The sequence below is a fragment of the Hyla sarda genome, chromosome 9 (genome assembly GCF_029499605.1).
Source record: "Hyla sarda isolate aHylSar1 chromosome 9, aHylSar1.hap1, whole genome shotgun sequence".
Classification (NCBI taxonomy): Eukaryota; Metazoa; Chordata; class Amphibia; order Anura; family Hylidae; genus Hyla; species Hyla sarda.
In genome coordinates, this window is record NC_079197.1 from 176,571,734 (window position 1) to 176,599,525 (window position 27,792).

A 27,792-nucleotide genomic window follows, 5' to 3' on the forward strand; every position below is an offset into this window, starting at 1 on the left:
GAACTTCCTTCATATTCATCTGACATTAGGCTCCTCTCCTCCCCCTTTCCTCCTCCTCCTCCGTATTATTTTGGTTTTTTTTCGTTTTAAAAGAGGCAATTCTACAAAAATATAAATTTTAAACCAACTTTGTAAAATTATCTCCCGGTACCGTGGGAAAAAAAATTATAAAATAAAATAACATGAAAACCTTTAAAAAAAATAAAAATAAAATAAAAACACAAAAAATGAAAAAAACATAAATTTGTACAATAGGTAGAAACAAAAAAACACAACACACATTATATACAAAGCCCAAACCCCCAGATAACTTAATGCACAGCAAATCCACAGCAACGTCTTCTGCAGAGTACCACATCCGGATGGCGGCCCGGTGACTACCAGGGCGGTGCAGGGCGTATTATATAAAGCACTTGTTCTCGTGACCAGCAACGTCCATCGCTCCTGGGATTTTTTTTTTTGTTGTTTTTGTTTCTTTTTTGGAAAACAAAGATTTTTTCTTCTTCTTCCTCCCCCACTAAGGCAGTGTTCCCCAACCAGGGTGCCTCCAGCTGTTCCAAAACTACAACTCCCAGCATGCCCGGACAGCCAAAGGCTGTCCGGGCATGATGGGAGTTGTAGTTTTGCAACAGCTGGAGGCACCCTGGTTGGGAGACACTGCCCTAAGGACTACAGCAACAAGGTGTACACAGTGATAGTGAATAGAATAAGTTATAGTCTGCGGTGAGATGTAGGCTCCCGAGTTCCTCCCCCCCTATGCGGGAAGGGGGACGCAGCGGAGGATTGTACGGTACAAATACTCAACGTCTCAATAATGGCGGAGACCAGGGTTAGTCAGTCGCTGACTCAACCCCTTAACACTGCTGAACGACTACGCTCACCCCTGATTCTAATGGGGTTCAGTGGTGACAGACACTACACATACCAGACAGATCGGGAACCCCGACTCGCTCTCATTATATATATATATATATATATATATATATATATATATATATATATATATATATATATATATATACATACATACATACACAGTCCTGGGAGCAGACGGCCGGGACTAAAACACGGGCGCAGAATTTACAGCATCTTGATGAACGGGAGTTGTATAGTCAGCAGGTGAAGAGGTTTTGCGGTGCTGCCCGAGCGTCGTACCCTGATGAGGAACCGAGACGAAGTAATAATGGAGCACAGTATGAACCCCCCCCCCCGGAGACCTGTACAGAATATTCAAGTATTTGAGATCCTCGTTTTTCCCTCCTCGGATTCAGCTCTACAAGTCCGTTGAAGTTCGCTTTTTCATGCTCCGCCTCTGGGCGAGGTTAGAGGCCGCGACGGGCTCCAGGACCGGCTGAAAGGTCTTGTGATTGAGCGCAGAGAATGTGGCGGCCATGGCTCCCTGTGGGGGGGGGGGGGGGGAAGCAGAAGGTAACAGTGAGTTCTGGGGGGGGGGGCAATTACTTTCACACAGTTTGTTCAAAGTTTAGGATAGGGGGATAACATGTCTAGGGGCAGAGTACCCCTTTAAAGAAGCGCTCCAGTATTGTTTGTTTTTGCCCATATCATGCACACCCACCATCACGAGTCATACAGCGCCATCTGTCTTTTTCCCAGCACAGCTACAGCCATGCATTTAAGTCCTGTAAATGGGTCAGGTGATCGCCAGCCTGACCCACAGAAAATCACAGTGCTTAATGTGGCAGAAGAAGTGTGGTCTGTCCTGGATCAGCTGACTTCCTGTGAACTACATCATTACTCCGTCACCTATTAGATTGTTCCTTCAAGCTCTATCTGTATACTGCTGCTGCTATCTCTATGGTATCAGGATGTACAGTAGTTGTACTCCTCCCCTCCAGCTCTATCTGTATATTGCTGCTGCTATCTCTATAGGATCAGGATATATAGTAGTTATGCACCTCCCATCTAGCTCTATCTATATACTGCTGCTATCTCTATGGGATCAGGATATATAGTAGTTATGCACCTCCCGTCTAGCTCTATCTATATACTGCTGCTATCTCTATGGGATCAGGATATATAGTAGTTATAAACCTCCCCTCCAGCTCTCTCTGTATACTGCTGCTGCTGCTATCTCTATAGGATCAGGATATATAGTAGTTTTGCACCTCCCATCTAGCTCTATCTGTATACTGCTGCTATCTCTATGGGATCAGAATATATAGTAGTTATGCACCTCCCATCTAGCTCCATCTATATACTGCTGCTATCTCTATGGGATCAGGATATATAGTAGTTATACACCTCCCATCTAGCTCTATCTGTATACTGCTGCTATGTCTATGGGATCAGGATATATAGTAGTTATGCACCTCCCGTCTAGCTCTATCTATATACTGCTGCTATCTCTATGGGATCAGGATATATAGTAGTTATGCACCTCCCGTCTAGCTCCATCTATATACTGCTGCTATCTCTATGGGATCAGGATATATAGTAGTTATACACCTCCCATCTAGCTCTATCTGTATACTGCTGCTATGTCTATGGGATCAGGATATATAGTAGTTATGCACCTCCAGTCTAGCTCCATCTATATACTGCTGCTATCTCTATGGGATCAGGATATATAATAGTCATACACCTCCCCTCCAGCTCTCTCTGTATAATGCTTCTATCTCTATGGTATCAGGGGGCCGGAGCATTATGATGTCACGGCTCCGCCCCCGTGTGACATCACGCTCCGCCCCCTCAATGCAAGCCTATGGGAGGGGGCGTGTCACGCCCCCTCCCATAGGCTTGCATTGAGGGGGCGGAGCGTGATGGCACAAGGGGGCGGAGCCGTGACATCACAATGACCCCCGCGATCAGGCATCTTATCCCCTATCCTTTGGATAAGATGTCTAAGCGCCGGAGTACCCCTTTAATGACCAGGTAGACCCCTTTTTGCTTTGGTGGTACCTTCCCACGGCCCTTACCTTGACCAGGTGAGGTGCGTCCTGTCTGTTGAGCTGGTAGTGGGGAAGCTGGTCCCGGCAGGCGATCCAGGAATGCTTTAACACCTTCTCTGCCGTATAGCGCTGATGGGGATCCACGTGAAGCATGTGCGACAACAAGTCCTGACATTGTGGACAAACAGCAATGGATTCAGTCAGGGAAAGAAACCATACGGGTCCCATATAACGGTAAGGAAACGTTGTAGTCAGCGACTATCTGACATCATGTGGGGGGGGGGGGGGGGGATTTATATTCAAAGCAACAGAGGGTCCAATAATACATAAAGTATGAAGGGTGCGTTCACACTGCGGAATCTCCACTCGATGAATTCCGCGAGCGGAGATTCCGCCTGGCGGCCGCCGCCGATGATGATTCTTTGGTGCTAGGGCCGCGGGGGGGGGGGCACTGATCCGTCACCATTGGCGGCTATGCAGTGCTCGCGGAATGCGCGCAAAAGAATGAACATGTTCTTTCTTTGCGCGGAACAATTTCAGCGGCGGAATTGTCCGCCGTGGAAATTCTGCAGTGTGAACGGGTCTCGCGGAAGACCCATTCACACTGTTCAGTTCACACCACGGAATTCCGATCGCGGAATTCCGTAGTATGAACGCGCCCTAAGAGGAATTCACAGACCTGTTTGAGCAGTTTCTCTTTCCTTTATTCTTGCACTTTGTAAGCTTACAACATGTTTAACCCCTTAAGGACGCAGCTCATTTTCACCTTAAAGGGTACCTTTCATCAAAAAAACTTTTGATATATTATAGATTAATGTATGCAGAATAACTTTACAATTGCATGTTATTAAAAAATATGCTTCTTTCTATTTAATTTTCCACTTTGAAAAAGTGACCACTAGGGGTCTCCCTACCAGTCCTTTTTTATAGATTTCAGACTCATTCAGGAGTCCTAAATCTCAGACTGTATCCGGAACACACACAAACTCACCACTGCTCAATGCCAGGGAGCAGTGCTGTGCTTGTCTGTGTCCCGGCTACAGTCTGAGATTTAGGACTCCTGAATGAGTCTGAAATCTATAAAAAAAAGGACTGGTAGGGAGACCCCTAGTGGTCACTTTTTCAAAGTGGAAAATTTAATAGAAAGAAGCATATTTTTTAATAACATGCAATTGTAAAGTTATTCTGCATACATTAATCTATAATATATCAAAAGTTTTTTTGATGAAAGGTACCCTTTAAGGGACACAGCCCTTTTTTGTAATTCTGACCACTGTCACTTTAAGCATTAATAACTCTAAGACGCTTTTACCGAGTTTTTTCGTGACATATTCTACTTTATTTTGGTGGTAAATTTTCGTCATTACTTGCATCCTTTCTTGGTGAAAAATCCCCAAATTTTATGAAAATTTAGTAAATGTTGCCTTTTTATAACTTTGAAGCTCTCTGCTTGTAAGGAAAATGGATATTCCAAATAAATGTTATATTGATTCACAAATCCAATATGTCTACTTTATGTTGGCATCATAAAATGGACATATTTTGACTTTTTTTTTTTTTTAATTAGAGGGCTTCAAAGTAGAGCAGCAATTTTCTAAATTGTTATGAAAATTGCTAAATCTGAAGGAACAGATGTTACAGAACTACAACTCCCAGCATGCCTGGGCAGTCTAGGCATGCTGAGAGTTGTATTTTGGCAACATCTGGAGGGCCACCGTTTGAGCACCACTATAATAGTAGTCTCCAAACTGTGACCCTCCAGTTGCAAAACTACTCCCAGCAACTCCCAGCATGCCTTTGGCTGTCTGAGCATGCTGGGAGTTGCAGTTTGGCAACCACTAGAAGGACAGCAGTAAAGATCGCTTTACTGCCCCCTTCCTTCGACCCAACCCCCCACACTGTCGTTTCCCTACCTGCGCCGCTGATCTCTGCAGTCTCCACCGATGATCGGCGATCCCCAATGCATCTTCTGTTCAGGTAACCGCCGCCATCTTCTCCCCCCGTTCTGCCCAACATCCAGGGGTGGGCAGAGCGGGGGGTTTCCATGGAAACCCCCTGTTGTGCGCTGGCCATTGGTCAGAATTAATTTCTGACTAATGGCAGGGGATAGGAGGAGATCGCAGCACTGCGACCTCGCTCCTATCCCTCAGGATGATCGGGGCTGTCACTGACAGCTCCGATCATCCCTATTTTCCAAGCGATCAGGTCACCAGAGACCCGATCAGCCCATGATAGCAGAAAATCGCATGTCTGAATTGGCATGCGATTTTCTGCGATCGCCTACATGGGGTGGGGGTCTCAAGACCCCACTCGGCGATGTGCCGGGATGCCTGCTGAATGATTTCAGCAGGCATCCCGGTCCGGTCCCTAACCGGCTAGCGGCGGGGACCGGAATTCCCACGGGCGTATTCATATGCCCCACGTCCTTAAGGACTCGGGATGCAGGGCGTATGCATACGCCCTATGTCTTGAAAAGGTTAAAATCATCTGGAGCACGGAGCCATTGTACACACGTACATAGCCGATGCTGACGCTACGTTTCGGGGAGGATCCCCTTAATCATGCGCACAGGTGAGCACCTGGTGATGACTTACAAATACCTGTTACAACATACCTTGGTACACAAAGGGTTAAAGGGGTACTCCGCTGCTCAGCGTTTGGAACAAACTGTTCCGAACGCTGTAGCCGGGAGCTCGTGACGCCATAGCCCCGCCCCCTCAGTGCAAGTCTATGGGAGGGGGCGTGGCGGCCATCACACATTACACACAGAAGGGGGGGGGGGGTCGCTCTTACTTTTGCAGCATCTGACACCGTATCCCAATTCCCTCCGCTCAGTGAGAAGTTCCCGCTTCCTATCCTCAGTAAGATTTCTTCAGGAGTGTCATTAGGGCCGTTTGCGAAAGGCGTGTACCTGGTATAAAGGAAGACAAGCGTCAGACGCTGGTGAGGGAGCATAAGTTTAAGAAAAAGCGCATTCGCCGAACGATCGGAGGAATACGCGACTTTAAAGGGGTACTCCGGTGAAAACCTTTTTTCTTTTAAATCAACTGGTGGTAAAGTTAAACATATTTGTAAATTACTTCTATTAAAAAAAATCTTAATCCTTCCAGTACTTATTAGCTGCTGAATACTACAGAGGAAATTCCTTTCTTTTTGGAACACCGATGACATCACGAGCACAGTGCTCTCTGCTGACATCTCTGTCCATTATAGCAACTGTGCATAGCAGATGTATGCTAAGGGCAGCATGGTGGCTCAGTGGTTAGCACTGTTGCCTTGCAGTGCTGGGGACTTGGGTTCAAATCCCACTAAGGACAACAATAAATAAAGCGTTATTATTATTATAATAACGTCAGCAGAGAGAACTGTGCTCGTGATGTCATCAGAGAGCATTCCAAAAAGAAAAGAATTTCCTCTGTAGTATTCAGCAGCTAATAAGTACAGGAAGGATTAAGATTTTTTTAATAGAAGTAATTTACAAATATGTTTAACTTTCTGTCACCAGTTGATTTAAAAGAAAAAAAAGTTTTCACCGGAGTACCCCTTTAATAATCTGAAAGCTTCCCTGTTTATTAACACTAGATGAGATGCTCAGTAGCGCAGCGCACTCTGCTGGTCATTTATATGTATTACAGGAATTTTTTCACTTCATTCCATGTTCCATTGTTTTCCAACCTGCATGCCTCCAGCTACTACAAAACTACAACTCCCAGCATGCCCGGACAGCCGAAGGCTGTCCGGGCATGCTGGGAGTTGTAGTTTTGCAACAGCTGGAGGCACCCTGGTTGGGAAACGCTGCCCCATGCAAATTAAATCAAGTCTTTTCCTACTATAAGATAGGACCGCGCATAAGACAATATTCATACCCTGCAAGCATCGTATACAGGAGGACACCGAGACTCCAGATGTCACAGGCCGCATCGTATCCCTGCCGCATCAGGACCTGCAAACAGGAACACAACATCTCAAGGGACCATCATTAGCGTAAGTAATAAGGAGCCCAATATAAAAAGGGACACCAAGCCTTAAATGGGCGCTTTCATTAAAACTCAATTTTGCTATTGCACTCCTTACGGTACATAAAAAATCTCTGTAAAGTACTTTGTTTAAAAATAAATAAATAAATAAAGTTTTCCATGTTTTATGTGTGTTTAAAAAAGCTGCCACTAGGTGTCTCCCTACTTGTCCAGAACATATTCCCCCCCCCATCTCTTGCACAGACTTTGGACTCCTGCTGGCCTGGCAGAAGTCCAGAATCAGGAAATGCAGTCTGGAGTGCTGAGGGGGGGGGGGGGGGGGGTGCAGCCTTAGCCAATCATAGCTCATCTCACACTGAACTGCTCTGGGCTGTGTGTAGCAGATGATGTCCCACCTGCTGGGGAAAGCCCCTCCCCTGTCTACAGAGCAATATAAAAGTAGAAAACTAACAAATAATAAAAATAAAGGCCGGGGGTGGTTTACCATGGTGGGGGCAGTGACCTGGGAGGAGAATAACATTTAAAGATCATGACAGGTACTCTTTAAAACAGGCTCATACATATCAGAATAACAGCAGCTGGACCTGCTAACAGACAGATCACCTTATCTAATGCAGAGTTCCTCAACCTTTGGATCTTCAGCTGTTTAAAAAAAAAAAAAAAAAAAAATACAATAACCAGCAAGCCCTGATGGCTTAAAGGGGTATTCCAGGAAAAAAAAATGTTTTAAATAAACTGGTGCCAGAAAGTTAAACAGATTTGTAAATTACTTCTATTAAAAAAAATCTTAATCCTTCCAATAATTATCAGCTGCTGAAGTTGAGTTGTTCTTTCCTGTCTGACAACAGTGCTCTCTGCTGACATCTCTGCTTGTCTCGGGAACTGCACAGAGTAGAAGAGGTTTGCTATGGGGATTTGCTTCTACCCTGGACAGTTCCCGAGACAGGTGTAATCAGAGAGCACTTAGACAGAAAAGGACAACTCAACTTCAGCAGCTCATAACTATTGAAAGGATTAAGATTGTTTAATAGAAGTCATTTACAAATCTGTTCAATTTTCTGGAGCCAGTTTATTTATATTTATTTATATATATATATATATATATATATATATATATATATATATGAAAAAAGTTTTTTGCTGAACCCCTTTAAGGATGTCCGGTTATGCTGGAAGTTGTAGTTTTGCAACAGCTGGAGAGTGAAAGGTTGGGAAATACCCCTTTAACTGCCTTATCAGGCGGGGTCTGGAGGGGGGAAACTAAAAAATCAAACACAGGTTCTTCTACATGCACTTATTAGGGGGCATAGAAATATTCTCCCATCAATCTAAACAATTTGCTCAGTTTCTCTTCTGCAGCCTGTATATTTTACATATAGTCTCCAGTTCAGTTCTCATCTCACCTGAACTATTACCTTTGATCTGGGCATCAAATGAGATTAGAAGATGGTTCAGGAGAAAAAGAAGAGGACTGGAGACTGAGCCAACCAGCTGCTCCTCTGACAGATATCAGTGGAGACAGAGCAGAATTTTAAATGGAGACCAATGGGAGTAATGTTTTTGTACCATAATAAGAGAACGTGCATTCAGAGGTGTCCCCTACTGCATTCACTTACATCAGCTGCCCAATCTGTTGGAAGGAATTAAAGGGGTATTCCAGTGAAAAAACCTTTTCATATCCACTGGCTCCAGAAAGTTAAACAGATTTGTAAATTACTTCTAATAAAAAAATCTTAATCCTTCCAGTACTTATCAGCTGCTGAAGTTGAGTTGTTCTTTTCTGTCTGACCACAGTGCTCTCTGCTGACACCTGTCTGTCTGTCTCAGGAATTGTCCAGAGTAGGAGCAAATGCCCATAGCAAACCTCTCCCGCTCTGGACAGTTCCAGAGACAGACAGAGGTGTCAGCAGAGAACACTGTGGTCAGACAGAAAAGAACTCAACGTCAGCAGCTAATAAGTACTGGAAGGATTAAGTTTTTTTAATAGAATTTACAAATCTGTTTAACCCCTTAGGGACACCGCCCATTTTGGTCTTAAAGGGGTACTCCTGTGGAAAACCTTTTTTTTTTTTTTTTTTTTTTTTTTTTTTTTTTTAAATCAACTGGTGCCAGAAAGTTAAACATATTTGTAAATTACTTCTATTAAAAAATCTTAATCCTTCCAGTACTTATTAGCTGCTGAATACTACAGAGGAAATTATTTTCTTTTTGGAACACAGTGCTCTCTGCTGACATCATGACCACAGTGCTCTCTGCTGACATCTCTGTCCATTTTAGGAACTGTCCAGAGCAGCATATGTTTGCTATGGGGATTTTCTCCTACTCTGGACAGTTCTTAAAATGGACAGAGATGTCAGCAGAGAGCTTTGTGTTCCAAAAAGAAAACAATTTCCTCTGTAGTATTCAGCAGCTAATAAGTACTGGAAGAAGTAAGATTTTAGTAAGTAATTTACAAATCTGTATAACTTTCTGGCACCAGTTGATTAAAAAAAATTACGTTTTCCACCGGAGTACCCCTTTTTATTTTTGCATTTTCATTTTTTCCTCCTCACCTTCTAAAGATCACAACTCTTTTATATTTCCATCCACAGACTAGTATGAGGACTTGTTTTTTGCGCGACCAATTGTCCTTAGTTTGACATCACTCATTTTACCATAAAATGTACAGCGAAAATAAAAAAAATACTGTTTTGAGGAGAAATTAAAAAGAAAAGCGCAATTATGCAAATTTTGGAAGGTTTCGTTTTCACGCTGTCCAATTTTTGGTAAAAATGAGATGTTTTCTTTATTCTGTGGGTCAATATGATTAATACCATAACCCATGTTACATACTTTTCTATTATTGTTCCGCTTTAAAAAAAAATCTCAAACTTTTTAACCAAATGAGTGCGTTTAAAACTTCTCTATTTTGATGACCTATAAGTTTTTCATTTTTCGGTACAAGCAGCGGTATGAGGGCTCATTTTTTTGTGCCATGATCTCTGCTTTTCATTGATACCACATTTGCATATATAAAACTTAATTATTTCTTTTGGAATATTATGTGACAAAAAAGCAGCAATTTTGGGCATTTTATTATTTTTTACGTTTACGCCGTTCCCCGTATGGGATCAATAACTTTATATTTTGATTATTTGTACATTTACACACACAGCAATACCAAATATGTTTATTCATTTATTTATTTTTTTCTTACACTTTCTGGGGTAAAATGGAAAAAAAGGACGATTTACATTTTTATTGGGGGATGGGACTATTTACAGCAATCCTTTGACTTCCTATACTGTTCAGTGTTATGCATAGGACATAGCACTGATCAGTATTATCGGCGATCTTCTGCTCTGGTCTGCTCGATCTCAGACCAGAGCAGAAGACCCAAGGAGACAGACGGACGCAGGTGAGGGGACCGCCGTCCGCCATTATGGATGATTGGATCCCCACGGCAGCGCTGCGGGCGATCCAATCCTTCATTTTAGTGACCGCACTGCCGCAGATTACATCCTGTGTCGTTAAGGTGTTAAAGGGGTATTCCAGGCAAAAAAAAAAATTTATATATCAACTGGCTCCGGAAAGTTAAACAGATTTGTAAATTACTTCTATTAAAAAATCTTAATCCTTCCAATAGTTATTAGCTTCTGAAGTTGAGTTGTTGTTTTCTGTCTAACTGCTTTCTGATGACTCACGTCCCGGGGGATGTGCAGTTCCTATGGGGATATTCTCCCATCATGCACAGCTCCCAGGACATGACATCACCATTGAGCAGTTAGACAGAAAACTTCAGAAGCTAATAACTATTGGAAGGATTAAGATTTTTTAATAGAAGTAATTTAAAAATCTGTTTTACTTTCCGGAGCCAGATGATATATATATATATATATATATATATATATATATATATATATATAAAAGTTTTTGCCTGGAATACCCCTTTAACATTCTGGAGACAGTTGATATGAATTTTTTTTTACTGGAGTACCCCTTTAAGCATGGAGGGTGCAACCTGAGCCAAGTGAGCGTACATACGTCATAACCACGGGTATAACCCATACAGCTCCCAACAATGAAATTGCAACATTAAAGGGGTTATCCAGGAAAAAACTTCTTTATATATATCAACTGGCTCCAGAAAGTTAAACAGATTTGTAAATTACTTCTATTAAAAAATCTTAATCCTTTCAGTACTTATGAGCTGCTGAAGTTGAGTTGTTCTTTTCTGTCTAAGTTCTCTCTGATGACACCAGTCTCGGGAACTGTCCGGAGTAGAAGAAAATCCCCATAGCAAACCTCTTCTGCTCTGTGCAGTTCCCGAGTCAGCAGAGAGCACTGTTGCCAGAAAGAAAAGAACAACTCAACTTCAGCAGCTGATAATTAGTGGAAGGATTAAGATTTTTTTATAGAAGTAATTTACAAATCTGATTAACTTCCTGGAGCCAGTTGATATATACAAAAAAAAAGTTTTTTCCTGGAATACCCCTTTAAGAAGGACAAGCCTAAATGTTCTGCAAATCGAGGAGGTAGCCGGTGTCGCTAAGATCTGCAAATGATCAAGTAATCAAGCCCCTAGCGCAATTTTGTGGTTAGTGGGAGGGGCTTCAATGGTTTAAAAGTCAGATAGAAAGCAAATGTTTACAGCCACACGAGTGTGCGATGCCTCCTGTCCCCACAAGCCGAGAGGGGCAGAATCCTTGAACGTAGAGACCTTGGGTTCCCCAATCCACTAGTCATGTGGGCCGAGGGGTCATCATTGTTCGCGTTGCGTGTCCCAGTGGTTGGGAGACCAATGACTTTCACGTCATTCATTCATACCAAGCCAAGGGCGTCAGTATATACACCAGTGTTTCCCAACTGGAGTGCCTACAGCTGTTGCAAAACTAAAATTCCAGTTAGCTGTCCGGGCATGCTGGGAGTTGTACTTTTGCAACAGCTGGAGGCACCCTGGTTGGGAAACACTGCTGTAGAGGAACATCTGGCTCATAGTCCAGTGTAATGCACTGAAGATTTGTGTAGACCAGTGTTTCCCAGCCGTAGTGCCACCAGCTGTTGCAAAACTACAACTCCCAGCATGCCCTGACAGCCAACGGGAGTTGTAGTTTTGCAACAGCTGAAGGCACCCCGGTTGGGAGACACTGATCTACACAAATCTTCAGAAGGCGCCTGAATTGCACTGGACTACGAGCCAGATGTCCCTCTACAGCAGTGTTTCCCAACCAGGGTGCCTCCAGCTGTTGCTAAACTACAACTCCCAGCATGCCCTGACAGCCAACGGGAGTTGTAGTTTTGCAATAGCTGAAGGCACCCCGGTTGGGAGACACTGATCTACACAAATATTCAGAAGGCCCCTGAATTACACTGGACTACGAGCCAGATGTCCCTCTACAGCAGTGTTTCCCAACCAGGGTGCCTCCAGCTGTTGCTAAACTACAACTCCCAGCATGCCCGGACAGCCGTTGGCTGTCCGGGCATGCTGGGAGTTGTAGTTTAGCAACAGCTGGAGGCACCCTGGTTGGGAAACACTGCTCTACAGGGACCTGACGTCACGCCATCACTGTCTCGGATGCAACAATAGCGGAAGATTGGTCTGTAGTCCACGTGGGCACTGCCCACAGCTCGCTCAGCGATCCGTTCATGAATCCAGCGGTACAGACATTACTCCCAAGTGTCCCAGGATCTGTTTTTGAACACAACAATGCCAGACCGCATGTTACTCGTGGCACTGTGAGCGGCCTGCGTGGCCTAAACGCACAACCGCGGCCATCAGCGCCTCCGGACTTGTCTCCCATTGAGCACGTCTGGGACGTCACTGGTCGCCAATTGTAGCAGAGGATTGTGAAGATTTACCTGTCCTAGTGAATTCAGCGTGGCAGAAAATTCCTCAGCGAACCTCAGTGCATCTATTCTTGTGTGTGGCGCTCATACTCAATACTTAAAGGGGTGCTCCTCCCCTATGCAAAGGATAGGGGATAAGATGTCTGATCACGGGGGGTCCTGATGCTAGGGACCCCCGCGATCTCGACTGAGGCATCCCAGACACTGGGTGCACGGAGCAAACTTCGCTCTGTGCCGGATGTCTGGCGATGCGGGATGGAGGCTCGTCACGGTCACGCCCGCTCGCCATGTCACACCCCCTCCCATAGACTTTCATTAAGGGGGCGTGGCCATGACATCACAAGCAGGGTGCGGATGTGAGGTCATGAGCCTCCGTCCCTGCACCCGACACTCTAAATGAACGCCGAATGCAGCAGGGAGATCCCGGGGGTCCCCAGTCGCGGTACCCCCGCAATAAGACATGTTTTCTCCTATCCTTTGAATAGGTGATAATATGTCTCGGGGCCGAGTACCCCTTTAATAAATTGAGATGTTTTAAATATTGTGTTTCCATTTTCTATCATTTGCTGATCTTTAATTTCTATAGTTCCATGACTGTAACTTCTTGGTGTCTGCAATCTCCATGTTGAGGAATATATATATATATATATATATATAGATAGCGATGGATGACGTCACAGCTCGCTGGATTCTATAGGTAACCCCATTACAATTTCTGGCCCTGCATTACATGTTTTTAAGTACCTCAGGGGCTACAAAGTTGGCCGTGTAACATGGAGTCAGGAGGAGGCCGTTCTCTCCCCTCAGCTGCTTGGCAAACCCGAAGTCACATATCCGGATGGAGTCGGCGTTACTGGAATCGTCCATGTACAGAATGTTACTGGGCTTCAAGTCCCGATGAACCACCTGAAAAACAAAAGAAATAGGTCTGTACAATATAAGATATGTGAAACAAAAAAAAAAAGGGTTAATAAGAGTGTTTGCCGTTCAGGAGAAAAGGAAAGTAGAGTGACTGTTTGGCCCTGTAATAATTCTGCCCCTATTGTTTCCATACTGCTACATAACAAGTCCAAGTTGCTCTTGAGGAGTCTGGCTGGGTGAAGAGGCGTCAGCTTTTATTTTGCCCATATCCTGCACATGAACCACCACTAGTCAGAGATCCATCTGTTTTATTCCAGCACAGCTGCACCATGTGTTACAATGCTGTAACTTTGTCATGTGATCACCAGTCTGACCCACAGAAAAACACAGCGCATAATGTGTCACATATCAGACCCCTCCCCTCCAGCTCTATCCGTTTACTGCTGCTATCCCTATTGGATTAGGATATATAGCAGTTATACACCTCCCTTCCAGCTCTATCTGTATACTGCTGCTTTCTCTATGGGATCAGGATACATAGTAGTTAAACATCTGCCCAAAAGATCTATCTGTATACTGCTGCTATCTCTATGAGATGAGGATATATAGTAGTTATACATCTCCCCTCCGGCTCTATCTGTATACTGCTGCTATCCCTATGGGATCAGGATATTTAGTAGTTATACACCTCCCCTCCAGCTCTATCTGTATACTGCTGCTGCTCTCTCTATGGGATCAGGTTATATAGTAGTTATACTTCTCCCCTCCAGCTCTCTGTATACTGCTGCTATCCCTATGGGATCAGGATGTATAGTAGTTATACCCCTCCCCTCCGGCTCTATCTGTATACTGCTGCTATCTCTATAGGATCCGGATATATAGTAGTTATACACCTCCCCTCCAGCTCTATCTGTATACTGCTGCTATCCCTATGGGATCAGGATATATAGTAGTTATACATCTCCCCTCCGGCTCTATCTGTATACTGCTGCTATCTCTATAGGATCAGGATATATAGTAGTTATACACCTCCCCTCCAGCTCTATCTGTATACTGCTGCTATCCCTATGGGATCAGGATGTATAGCAGTTATACACCTCCCCTCCAGCTCCCTCTGTATACTACTGCTATCCCTATGGGATCAGGATGTATAGTAGTTATACCCCTCCCCTCCAGCTCTATCTGTATACTGCTGCTATCTCTATGGTATCAGGATATATAGTAGTTATACACCTCCCCTCCGGCTCTATCTGTATACTGCTGCTATCCCTATGGGCTCAGGATATATAGTAGTTATACACCTCCCGTTCAGCTCTATCTGTATACTGCTGCTATCCCTATGGGCTCAGGATATATAGTAGTTATACACCTCCCGTTCAGCTCTATCTGTATACTGCTGCTATCCCTATGGGCTCAGGATATATAGTAGTTATACACCTCCCCTTCAGCTCTATCTGTATACTGCTGCTTTCTCGATGGGATCAGGATATATAGTAGGTATACACCTCCCCTCCGGCTCTATCTGTATACTGCTGCTATCCCTATGGGCTCAGGATATATAGTAGTTATACACCTCCCCTTCAGCTCTATCTGTATACTGCTGCTATCTCTATGGGATCAGGATATATAGTAGGTATACACCTCCCCTCCGGCTCTATCTGTATACTGCTGCTATCCCTATGGGATCAGGATATATAGTGGTTATACACCTCCCCTCCAGCTCTATCTGTATACTGCTGCTATCCCTATGGGATCAGGATAGTGGTTATACACCTCCCCTCCAGCTCTATCTGTATACTGCTGCTATCCCTATGGGATCAGGATATATAGTAGTTATACACCTCCCCTTCAGCTCTATCTGTATACTGCTGCTATCCCTATGGGATCAGGATATATAGTAGGTATACACCTCCCCTTCAGCTCTATCTGTATACTGCTGCTATCAGTATGGGATCAGGATATATAGTAGTTATACACCTCCCCTCCGGCTCTATCTGTATACTGCTGCTAGGGCTACAATAGTTGCTTTGCCATTTCAGAATGGAAATAATCCTGATTAACATTCAGAGGTTGAAAATGTGCGCAGTCCTGGTCCTACTCATAAGGCGGAGAAATAACGTGCGCAGTCCTGGTCCTACTCATAAGGCGGAGAAATAACGTGCGCAGTCCTGGTCCTAATCATAAGGCGGAGAAATAACGTGCGCAGTCCTGGTCCTAATCATAAGGCGGAGAAATAACGTGCGCAGTCCTGGTCCTACTCATAAGGCGGAGAAATAACGTGCGCAGTCCTGGTCCTACTCATAAGGCGGAGAAATAACGAGCGCAGTCCTGGTCCTACTCATAAGGCGGAAAAATAACGAGCGCAGTCCTGGTCCTTCTCATAAGGCGGAGAAATAACGTGCGCAGTCCTGGTCCTACTCATAAGGCAGAGAAATAACGTGCGCAGTCCTGGTCCTACTCATAAGGCGGAGAAATAACGAGCGCAGTCCTGGTCCTACTCATAAGGCGGAGAAATAAGGTGCGCAGTCCTGGACCTACTCATAAGGCGGAGAAATAACGAGCGCAGTCCTGGTCCTACTCATAAGGCGGAGAAATAAGGTGCGCAGTCCTGGTCCTAATCATAAGGCGGAGAAATAAGGTGCGCAGTCCTGGTCCTACTCATAAGGCGGAGAAATAAGGTGCGCAGTCCTGGTCCTACTCATAAGGCGGAGAAATAACGTGCGCAGTCCTGGTCCTACTCATAAGGCGGAGAAATAACGAGCGCAGTCCTGGTCCTACTCATAAGGCGGAAAAATAACGAGCGCAGTCCTGGTCCTTCTCATAAGGCGGAGAAATAACGTGCGCAGTCCTGGTCCTACTCATAAGGCAGAGAAATAACGTGCGCAGTCCTGGTCCTACTCATAAGGCGGAGAAATAACGAGCGCAGTCCTGGTCCTACTCATAAGGCGGAGAAATAAGGTGCGCAGTCCTGGACCTACTCATAAGGCGGAGAAATAACGAGCGCAGTCCTGGTCCTACTCATAAGGCGGAGAAATAAGGTGCGCAGTCCTGGTCCTAATCATAAGGCGGAGAAATAAGGTGCGCAGTCCTGGTCCTACTCATAAGGCGGAGAAATAACGTGCGCAGTCCTGGTCCTACTCATAAGGCGGAGAAATAACGTGCGCAGTCCTGGTCCTACTCATAAGGCGGAGAAATAAGGTGCGCAGTCCTGGTCCTACTCATAAGGCGGAGAAATAACGTGCGCAGTCCTGGACCTACTCATAAGGCGGAGAAATAAGGTGCGCAGTCCTGGTCCTACTCATAAGGCGGAGAAATAACGTGCGCAGTCCTGGTCCTACTCATAAGGCGGAGAAATAACGAGCGCAGTCCTGGTCCTACTCATAAGGCGGAAAAATAACGAGCGCAGTCCTGGTCCTTCTCATAAGGCGGAGAAATAACGTGCGCAGTCCTGGTCCTACTCATAAGGCAGAGAAATAACGTGCGCAGTCCTGGTCCTACTCATAAGGCGGAGAAATAACGAGCGCAGTCCTGGTCCTACTCATAAGGCGGAGAAATAACGTGCGCAGTCCTGGACCTACTCATAAGGCGGAGAAATAACGTGCGCAGTCCTGGACCTACTCATAAGGCGGAGAAATAACGTGCGCAGTCCTGGTCCTACTCATAAGGCGGAGAAATAACGTGCGCAGTCCTGGTCCTACTCATAAGGCGGAGAAATAAGGTGCGCAGTCCTGGTCCTACTCATAAGGCGGAGAAATAACGTGCGCAGTCCTGGTCCTACTCATAAGGCGGAGAAATAACGTGCGCAGTCCTGGTCCTACTCATAAGGCGGAGAAATAAGGTGCGCAGTCCTGGTCCTACTCATAAGGCGGAGAAATAAGGTGCGCAGTCCTGGTCCTACTCATAAGGCGGAGAAATAAGGTGCGCAGTCCTGGTCCTACTCATAATGTGGAGAAATTGTTACAGCTCTGAAAGATACAGACACTCAGGTTTCCCAAAATGATGCAGAAACACTGATCCTGCTGGCCTGGTGCTGATCTTTTATTCAGATATATGGGAAAGCTGAATGACAATCTAAGTCAGTGTTTCTCAACCAGTGTGTCTCCAGCTGTTGTAAAGCTACACCTCCCAGCATGCTGAATTACAATCTAAGACAGTGTTTCTCAACCAGTGTGCCTCCAGCTGTTGTAAAACTACAACTCCCAGCATGCCTGAATGACAATTTAAGTCAGTGCTTCTCAACCAGTGTGCCTCCAGCTGTTTTAAAACTACAACTCCCAGCATGCCCGAATGACAATCTAAGTCAGTGTGTCTCAACCAGTGTGCCTCCAGCTGATGGGAAACTACAACTCCCAGCATGCCCGAATGACAATCCAAGTTAGTATTTTTCAACCAGGGTGCCTCCAGCTGTTGTAAAACTACAACTCCCAGCATGCCCGAATGACATTTTTAGTTAGTGTTTCTCAACCAGTGTGCCTCCAGCTGTTGTAAAACTACAACTCCCAGCATGCCCGGACAGCCGTTGGCTGTCCGGGTTATGCTGGGAGTTGTAGTTTTTCAACAGCTGCAGGCACCTTGGTTGGGAAACACTGATCTAAGTAAAAGATCTAACAACCCTATTGGGAAAAATCGATATTTTTAATGTTTTCTTGGTGTCACGGAGACGGCACCTACTCCTTGGCAGTGCAGATAGTCCACGGTCTTGGTGATTGTGTACAGGACAGCGCCGGCCTCCCGTTCCGAGAAGTATTTCTGTCTGAGGATGCGATCGAGCAGTTCTCCTCCCTTCATCAGCTCCGTCACCAGGTAAACGTATCGGCCGTCGTCATCATACACCTGTGAACAGAAGGGGGCAGCAGCGCTCAGTATAGAGATCCTAATGATACCAGCGACAAGGACAGAGGTGACACCTAACACTTACATCCTTCAGGGTGATGATATTTGGGTGTTGTCCGTAACGCATCAGAATCTCAATCTCTTCTGATGGATCTCGCTTACTCTTATCTATAATCTACAAGAAAACACAGTCTGTGTAAGGGCAGATCACAGGATATAACTCAGGATCAGTACAGGATAAGTAATGTAATGTATATATACAGTGACCTCACCAGCAGAATAGTGAGTAAAGCTCTGGAGTATAATACAGGATATAACTCAGGATCAGTACAGGATAAGTAATGTAATGTATATACACAGTGATCTCACCAGCAGAATAGTGAGTACAGCTCTGGAGTATAATACAGGATATAACTCAGGATCAGTACAGGATAAGTAATGTAATGTATGTACACCGTGACCTCACCAGCAGAATAGTGAGTACAGCTCTGGAGTATAATACAGGATATAACTCAGGATCAGTACAGGATAAGTAATGTAATGTATGTACACAGTGACCTCACCAGCAGAATAGTGAGTACAGCTCTGGAGTATAATACAGGATATAACTCAGGATCAGTACAGGATAAGTAATGTAATGTATGTACACAGTGACCCCACCAGCAGAATAGTGAGTACAGCTCTGGAGTATAATACCGGATATAACTCAGGATCAGTACAGGATAAGTAATGTAATGTATGTACACAGTGACCCCACCAGCAGAATAGTGAGTACGGCTCTGGAGTATAATACCGGATATAACTCAGGATCAGTACAGGATAAGTAATGTAATGTATGTACACAGTGACCTCACCAGCAGAATAGTGAGTACAGCTCTGGAGTATAATACAGGATATAACTCAGGATCAGTACAGGATAAGTAATGTAATGTATGTACACAGTGATCTCACCAGTAGAATAATGAGTACAGCTCTGGAGTATAATACAGGATATAACTCAGGATCAGTACAGGATAAGTAATGTAATGTATGTACACAGTGACCTCACCAGCAGAATAGTGAGTACAGCTCTGGAGTATAATACAGGATATAACTCAGGATCAGTACAGGATAAGTAATGTAATGTATGTACACAGTGACCCCACCAGCAGAATAGTGAGTACGGCTCTGGAGTATAATACAGGATATAACTCAGGATCAGTACAGGATAAGTAATGTAATGTATGTACACAGTGACCTCACCAGCAGAATAGGGAGTACAGCTCTGGGGTATAATACAGGATATAACTCAGGATCAGTACAGGATAAGTAATGTAATGTATGTACACAGTGACCTCACCAGCAGAATAGTGAGTGCAGCTCTGGAGTATAATACAGGATATAACTCAGGATCAGTACATGATAAGTAATTTAATGTATGTACACAGTGACCTCACCAGCAGAATAGTGAGTGCAGCTCTGGGGTATAATACAGGATATAACTCAGGATCAGTACAGGATAAGTAATGTAATGTATGTACACAGTGACCTCACCGGCAGAATAGTGAGTACAGTTCTGGAGTATAATACAGGATATAACTCAGGATCAGTACAGGATAAGTAATGTAATGTATGTACACGGTGACCTCACCAGCAGAATAGTGAGTACAGCTCTGGGGTATAATACAGGATATAACTCAGGATCAGTACAGGATAAGTAATGTAATGTATGTACACAGTGACCTCACCAGCAGAATAGTGAGTACAGCTCTGCAGTATAATACAGGATATAACTCAGGATCAGTACAGGATAAGTAATGTAATGTATGTACACAGTGACCCCACCAGCAGAATAGTGAGTACGGCTATGGAGTATAATAGAGGATATAACTCAGGATCAGTACAGGATAAGTAATGTAATGTATGTACACAGTGACCTCACCAGCAGAATAGTGAGTACAGCTCTGGGGTATAATACAGGATATAACTCAGGATCAGTACAGGATAAGTAATGTAATGTATGTACACAGTGACCTCACCAGCAGAATAGTGAGTACAGCTCTGGGGTATAATACAGGATATAACGCAGGATCAGTACAGGATAAGTAATGTAATGTATGTACACAGTGACTTCACCAGCAGAATAGTGAGTACAGCTCTGGAGTATAATACAGGATATAAGTCAGGATCAGTACAGGATAAGTAATGTAAAGTACACAGTGACCTCACCAGCAGAATAGTGAGTACAGCTCTGGGGTATAATACAGGATATAACTCAGGATCAGTACAGGATGTAAAGTAAATTTGCTGTTTATGTAGAGTAATTCAATACAACATTCAGCTGAAGGACTCACCTTTATAATGTACATTCTTCCTTGGTGATCGCCTAAAACTACAGAATAAATGTCTGTCCGACTCACAAAACGGGCGGAACGTCCCCATGGAAAACACATGCCGACATTCCGCACATTAGAATAAAGCGGTGGGCGCTAGGACTGTTTGGTATTGTGCCTTCTCACGGACAGCAGAATGGAATCCGCAGAAAGAATTGAAGTCTGTTCTTTTTGCCGACACCGGAGTTTGGATTTCCATGGCAGGAACATGATGAGGAAATTACACCATGTGAATAGTGCAGCAGAATCCTATCAAAATGAATCGGACTCTGCTGCAGCGGAATGTCTGACTGGAATATACCCCTCATTATGCAGAGATGTATTCACTGAACCTTTATCCCTGTATGTACAATGTGATAAAGATCCACAATAGATAATCCTACAAACAGTAAGTACAGGCAGCTCTGTACCTTGACAGCGTACTCCATATTCGTGGCCCTATGAATACACCGTTTGCAGATGGAATAGGACCCGACACCAATGTCCTCTTTTAGGTCGTAGATATCGGTAAATTGCGCGCGGCTTCCGTGAAATTGCTATGAAAAAAAAACAAAAAACAAACAGAGTGAACGCTCACCTGATGCCACTGCAGCGGAGATTGTACAGACCTAGTAATGGCGCCCCCTCCCCCACCTTACCTGTACAATCGGAAGGACGTTCGTAACAGAAGAGATTTTATGCTCCTCGATAGAAGAAGGCGCCACAAAGCTGAAGCCTTTAAAGAGCTGATGAGCGTTGGCGCTGGGCGGGACACCCGGGGAATCTGCATGACAAGAGAGACGTTACAGAGGGGGCGCTAAAGAGTCATCATGGACGCCCTTCCCCCCTGCTCACTGTATACTAGTAGACAACAGATCAAGGAGTCATCAGTATAAAAGAAAAAAAAACTTTTATAAAGCTACAGACAACTTTGGTTTTGCTTTTTTTTCTTAAATTTTTCACAAATATATTAATTATTAGAATAGTTTTTTTAATTTGGTGTTTTATACTCCGTGTTTTACATGTCAAGTGATTCTTTCATGTGACTTAAGGACTTACTAACATGCACGGGCACACATAGGGTTTTTTTTCTGGCACTTTTTTAACCTATAAAAGTATTTGGTAGGAAATAAGCCACAATTTATTGTAAAAAAATAAATAAATTAACCCCTTAAGGACTCAGCCCATTTTGGCCTTAAGGACTCAGACAATTTAATTTTTACGTTTTCATTTTTTCCTCCTCGCCTTCTAAAAATCATAACTCTTTTATATTTTCATCCACAGACTAGTATGAGGGCTTGTTTTTTGCGCGACCAGTTGTCCTTTGTAATGACATCACTCATTATATCATAAAATGTATGGCGCAACCAAAAAACACTATTTTTGTGGGGAAATTAAAACGAAAAACGCAATTTTGCTAATTTTGGAAGGTTTCGTTTTCACGCTGTACAATTTATGGTAAAAATGACGTGTGTTCTTTATTCTGAGGGTCAATACGATTAAAATGATACCCATTATTACATACTTTTATATTATTGTTGCGCTTAAAAAAAATCACAAACTTTTTAACCAAATTAGTACGTTTATAATCCCTTTATTTTGATGACCTATAACTTTTTTATTTTTCCGTATAAGCGGCGGTATGGGGGCTCATTTTTTGCGCCATGATCTGTACTTTTTTTTGATACCACACTTGCATATAAAAAACTTTTAATACATTTTTTATAATTTTTTTTTTAATAAAATGTATTAAAAAAGTAGGAATTTTGGACTTTTAAAATTTTTTTTCGTTCACGCCGTTCACCGTACGGGATCATTAACATTTTATTTTAATAGCTCGGACATTTACGCACGCGGCGATACCAAATATGTCTATAAAAAATGTTTTTTACGCTTTTTGGGGGTAAAATAGGAAAAACGGACGTTTAACTTTTTTATTGGGGGAGGGGATTTTTCACTTTTTTTTTACTTTTACTTTTACATTTTTTTACATTTTTTTTTACACTTGAATAGTCCCCATAGGGGACTATTCATAGCAATACCATGATTGCTAATACTGATCTGTTCTATGTATAGGACATAGAACAGATCAGTATTATCGGTCATCTCCTGCTCTGGTCTGCTCGATCACAGACCAGAGCAGGAGACGCCGGGAGCCGCACGGAGGAAGGTGAGGGGACCTCCGTGCGGCGTTATGAATGATCGGATCCCCGCAGCAGCGCTGCGGGCGATCCGATCGTTCATTTTAATCGCGAACTGCCGCAGATGCCGGGATCTGTATTGATCCCGGCACCTGAGGGGTTAATGGCGGACGCCCGCGAGATTGCGGGCGTCGGCCATTGCCGGCGGGTCCCTGGCTGCGATCAGCAGCCGGGATCAGCCGCGCATGACACGGGCATCGCTCCGATGCCCGCGGTTATGCTTAGGACGTAAATGTACGTCCTGGTGCGTTAAGTACCACCTCACCAGGACGTACATTTACGTCCTGCGTCCTTAAGGGGTTAAAATATGAATAAAAATTAAAAAAATGCCAGCGGATTTTGAAAAAACTTCCACTATGCATAAAAAAAATTAAAAAAACATGTAGGAAAAACAGCAGCCCCCATAAAAATGTACATTTTTATAGGGGCAGCCATCTAGCCTGACCTGATTTTAACAGCATTTAGAGATATGCACAACAGACAGGAGCCGTCCCATTCACATGTTAAGGAAATGTTACTGAGCATGCTATGTGAACTGTGCAGAGGTCATTCTATAGGGAGAGGGAGGCTAAGCTACCATTGTCTTTAAAAGGGTACTCCTGTGGAAAAAATAAATTTAAATCTGGTGCCAGAAAGTTAAACAGATTTGTAAATTACTTTTATTAAAACAATCTTAATCCTTCCAGTACTTTTTAGGGTCTGTATACTAAAGAGAAATCCAAAAAAGAAATGCATTTCCTCTGATGTCATGACCACAGTGCTCTCTGCTGTCCATTTTAGGAACTGTCCAGAGCAGGAGAAAATGCCCATAGCAAACATAATGCTGCTCTGGACAGTTCCTAAAATGGACAGCAGAGGTCAGCAGAGAGCACTGTGGTCATGACATCAGAGGAAATGCATTTCTTTTTTGGATTTCTCTTTAGTATACAGCCTCTAAAAAGTACTGGAAGGATTAAGATTTTTTTAATAGAAGTGATTTACAAATCTGTTTAAGTTTCTGGCACCAGTTGATTTAAAAAAAATAAATAAAATAAAAAGTTTTCCACGGGAGTACCCCTTTAAGTACAGGGAAGGGGAGGCTGAGCTCCTATTTTCTCTATCTACAGAGAGAAGGAGGCTGAGATGAAAACTGCAAGATTTCAGGAAAAAAAATGACTGAATAAATCAGGATTATATAAAAATATAGATAGTAAAAGAGAAAAATAAAATAAAAAATAAATAAATAACTAATATAAATATATCACCGAAAATTCATGTAAAAAATGTTTAACATGAAAACTTGATTTGAACAATAGATCATTTATTGATGACACATTCCCATTAGATGTTCTGATCAACGTCAACTACAGTATCTATTTCAGTGCTTTCCAACCAGGGTGCCTCCAGCTGTTGCAAAACTACAACTCCCATCATGCCCGGACAGCCTTTGGCTGTCCGGGCATGCTGGGAGTTGTAGTTTTGCAACAGCTGGAGGCCCCCTGGTTGGGAAACACTGCTCTAATCCTAGGCCCACTTGGTACCTTTTGGCGTTTTCGCTGTAAATTCCGGGTCGAAGCAGAAGGTATCTTCAGGTTTCCCTGATGCCGGTTTAAATGGAGGCTGAATCTCACGTCTGTACAGCTTCTAGAAATGGTTAAAACACAAGACCCGAATGTCTATATACATCAGAATAAAGAGACACAAAACTATAAAAACACCAATAACTCATCACCGAGAGCTTCGTTCACATGTCTGGAGGCCTCAGAGCTGAAATCTCCCAGTACTCCTTGCATTCAGTGTGCGCACAGAGCTTACATACTAGGAGGCCTCATCTATACAGTGGTCCCTCAAGTTACAATATTAATCAGTTCCAGGACGCCCATTATATGTCGAGACCATTGTATGTTGAGACCATTGTATGTTGAGACCATTGTATGTTGAGACCATTGTATGTTGAGACCATTGTATGATGAGACCATTGTATGATGAGACCATTGTATGATGAGACCATTGTATGATGAGACCATTGTATGATGAGACCATTGTATGATGAGACCATTGTATGTTGAGACCATTGTATGTTGAGACCATTGTATGTTGAGACCAGAGATGAGCGAACTTACAGTAAATTCGATTCGTCACGAACTTCTCGGCTCGGCAGTTGATGACTTATCCTGCGTAAATTAGTTCAGCTTTCCGGTGCTCCGGTGGGCTGGAAAAGGTGGATACAGTCCTAGGAAAGATTCTCCTAATACTGTATCCACCTTTTCCAGCCCACCGGAGCACCTGAAAGCTGAACTAATTTATGCAGGATAAGTCATCAACTGCCGAGCAACATTTTATGTTGAGACCATTGTATGTTGAGACCATTGTATGTTGAGACCATTGTATGTTGAGACCATTGTATGTTGAGACCATTGTATGTTGAGACCAGAACTCTATGGAAACCTGGTAATTGGTTCTGAAGCCCCAAAATGTCATCCAAAAATAGGAAAAAGTGAGGATTAAAGAAAAATAAGTAGATAACTAATATAGATAAAGCAAATCCTTACATATAAATAAGAAAGATCTGCTGGGAGCTGTAATCACTGTCTGTGTAGAGGACAAGAGCTTCTTCAGGGTGCTGTACAGTACAAAATGTCCTAAAAAGTAACATGGAGCCGCCCTCACATGGTGTCCAAAGGAGCAGCTAACCCTGGTACAGGTAAAGAGTACAGAACATGTAATACCTCCCTGTACTGTAGGGGGCGCTACCAGACACCAGTCAGTGCATACACTTCAGTAATACAGGTAAAGTGTACAGAACATGTAATACCTCCCTGTACTGTAGGGGGCGCTACCAGACACCAGTCAGTGCATACACTTCAGTAATACAGGTAAAGAGTACAGAACATGTAATACCTCCCTGTACTGTAGGGGGCGCTACCAGACACCAGTCAGTGCATACACTTCAGTAATACAGGTAAAGTGTACAGAACATGTAATACCTCCCTGTACTGTAGGGGGCGCTACCAGACACCAGTCAGTGCATACACTTCAGTAATACAGGTAAAGAGTACAGAACATGTAATACCTCCCTGTACTGTAGGGGGCGCTACCAGACACCAGTCAGTGCATACACTTCAGTAATACAGGTAAAGAGTACAGAACATGTAATACCTCCCTGGACTGTAGGGGGCGCTACCAGACATCAGTCAGTGCATACACTTCAGTAATACAGGTAAAGAGTACAGAACATGTAATACCTCCCTGTACTGTAGGGGGTGCTACCAGACACCAGTCAGTGCATGCACTTCAGTAATACAGGTAAAGAGTACAGAACATGTAATACCTCCCTGTACTGTAGGGGGTGCTACCAGACACCAGTCAGTGCATACACATCAGTAATACAGGTAAAGAGTACAGAACATGTAATACCTCCCTGCACTGTAGGGGGCGCTACCAGACATCAGTCAGTGCATACACTTCAGTAATACAGGTAAAGAATACAGAACATGTAATACCTCCCTGTACTGTAGGGGGTGCTACCAGACATCAGTCAGTGCATACACTTCAGTAATACAGGTAAAAAGTACAGAGCATGTAATACCTCCCTGTATTGTAGGGGGCGCTACCAGACACCAGTCAGTGCATACACTTCAGTAATACAGGAGTTTTACCAGTGAATGCCCATTCTGATTGGTCAGTTCTTCCGGCCATTGCCAGGTATCACAGATCTGGACTGTCTGTACATTGTATGTTGAGTCTGGTTTCAAGTTACAATGGTCCAGAAAAGACCACTGTATGGTGTAAGTTGTGGGATCACTGTACAGTTATCTGATATATAAAGAACTATATTCCCCCGCCCTTGTAGTACAGCAGCGCCCAGTCTATTGTTCTAATAACATTCAGACGAACTGTGACGTCGGAAGAAACAAAAAAACCCTCCCTTCGTTTATTCATACAACGGAATCTTCGCCTGGAGATATTGCGGGCAGAGATTTCCCCTGTAGGGGGCACCCACAGAAATAGCCGGCGCTAGAACTGCATTGCTGAACGTTAAACAGATTTGTAAATTACTTCTATTAACAAATCTTAATCCTTTCAGTACTTATGAGCTTCTGAAGTTAAGGTTGTTCTTTTCTGTCTAAGTGCTCTCTGATGACACCTGTCTCGGGAACTGCCCAGTTTAGAAGCAAATCCCCATAGCAAACCTCTTCTAAACTGGGCGTTTCCCGAGACACGTGTCATCAGAGAGCACTTAGACAGAAAAGAACAAACTAAACTTCAGAAGCTCATAAGTACTGAAAGGATTAAGATTTTTTAATAGAAGTAATTTACAAATCTGTTTAACTTTCCGGAGCCAGCTCTGGCAGTGTCCAGTATCAATAGTGTACAGTAATAATTATATTCATAAGGAAGAAAAAGCCGGCCACTCACCGAAGTCAATCTTCTTTCTTTTATTGCAGCATAAAATACTCACAAATATAAAGGAGGAAGAGGGAACGAGCGGGGGGGGTGCAAAAGGCAACAAGCTCCGTATGGCCGGAAGAAGCACTTGCTAAGTGCAAAACGGAGCTTGTTGCCTTTTGTACCCCCTGCTCGTTCCCTCTCCTCACTTTATATTTGTGAGTATTTTACGCTGCAATAAAAGAAAGAAGATTGACTTTGGTGAGTGGCGGCTTTTTTTTTCTTCTCATGAAAGAATCCTATTAAAGGGGTTATCCAGGAAAAAACGTTTTTTTTAAATATATACATCAACTGGCTCCAGAAAGTAAAAACGATTTATAAATTACTTCTATGACAAAATCTTAATCCTTTCAGTACTTCAGCTTCAGCCTATTACCAGCCGCAGTGATGTCCCGCCTCCGCTGGT

General features: G+C 43.6%; 1 protein-coding gene across 1 annotated transcript in view; it reads right to left on the reverse strand.

Moving 5' to 3' along the window:
• Positions 1-630: 630 nt before the first annotated feature.
• Positions 631-27,792, reverse strand: part of RPS6KA6 (ribosomal protein S6 kinase A6) — a 95,440-nt gene continuing 68,278 nt past the window's right edge. The window contains exons 13-22 of the mRNA XM_056538918.1: positions 24,479-24,581; positions 21,417-21,541; positions 21,189-21,314; positions 18,492-18,581; positions 18,245-18,406; positions 13,457-13,618; positions 6,776-6,852; positions 5,703-5,820; positions 2,937-3,077; positions 631-1,399 (exon numbers count right to left, since the gene is read on the reverse strand). Of these exons, the coding sequence (XP_056394893.1) occupies positions 1,274-1,399; positions 2,937-3,077; positions 5,703-5,820; positions 6,776-6,852; positions 13,457-13,618; positions 18,245-18,406; positions 18,492-18,581; positions 21,189-21,314; positions 21,417-21,541; positions 24,479-24,581 (1,230 nt within the window). The 3' untranslated portion in view covers positions 631-1,273. The remainder of the gene's footprint in view (positions 1,400-2,936; positions 3,078-5,702; positions 5,821-6,775; positions 6,853-13,456; positions 13,619-18,244; positions 18,407-18,491; positions 18,582-21,188; positions 21,315-21,416; positions 21,542-24,478; positions 24,582-27,792) is intronic.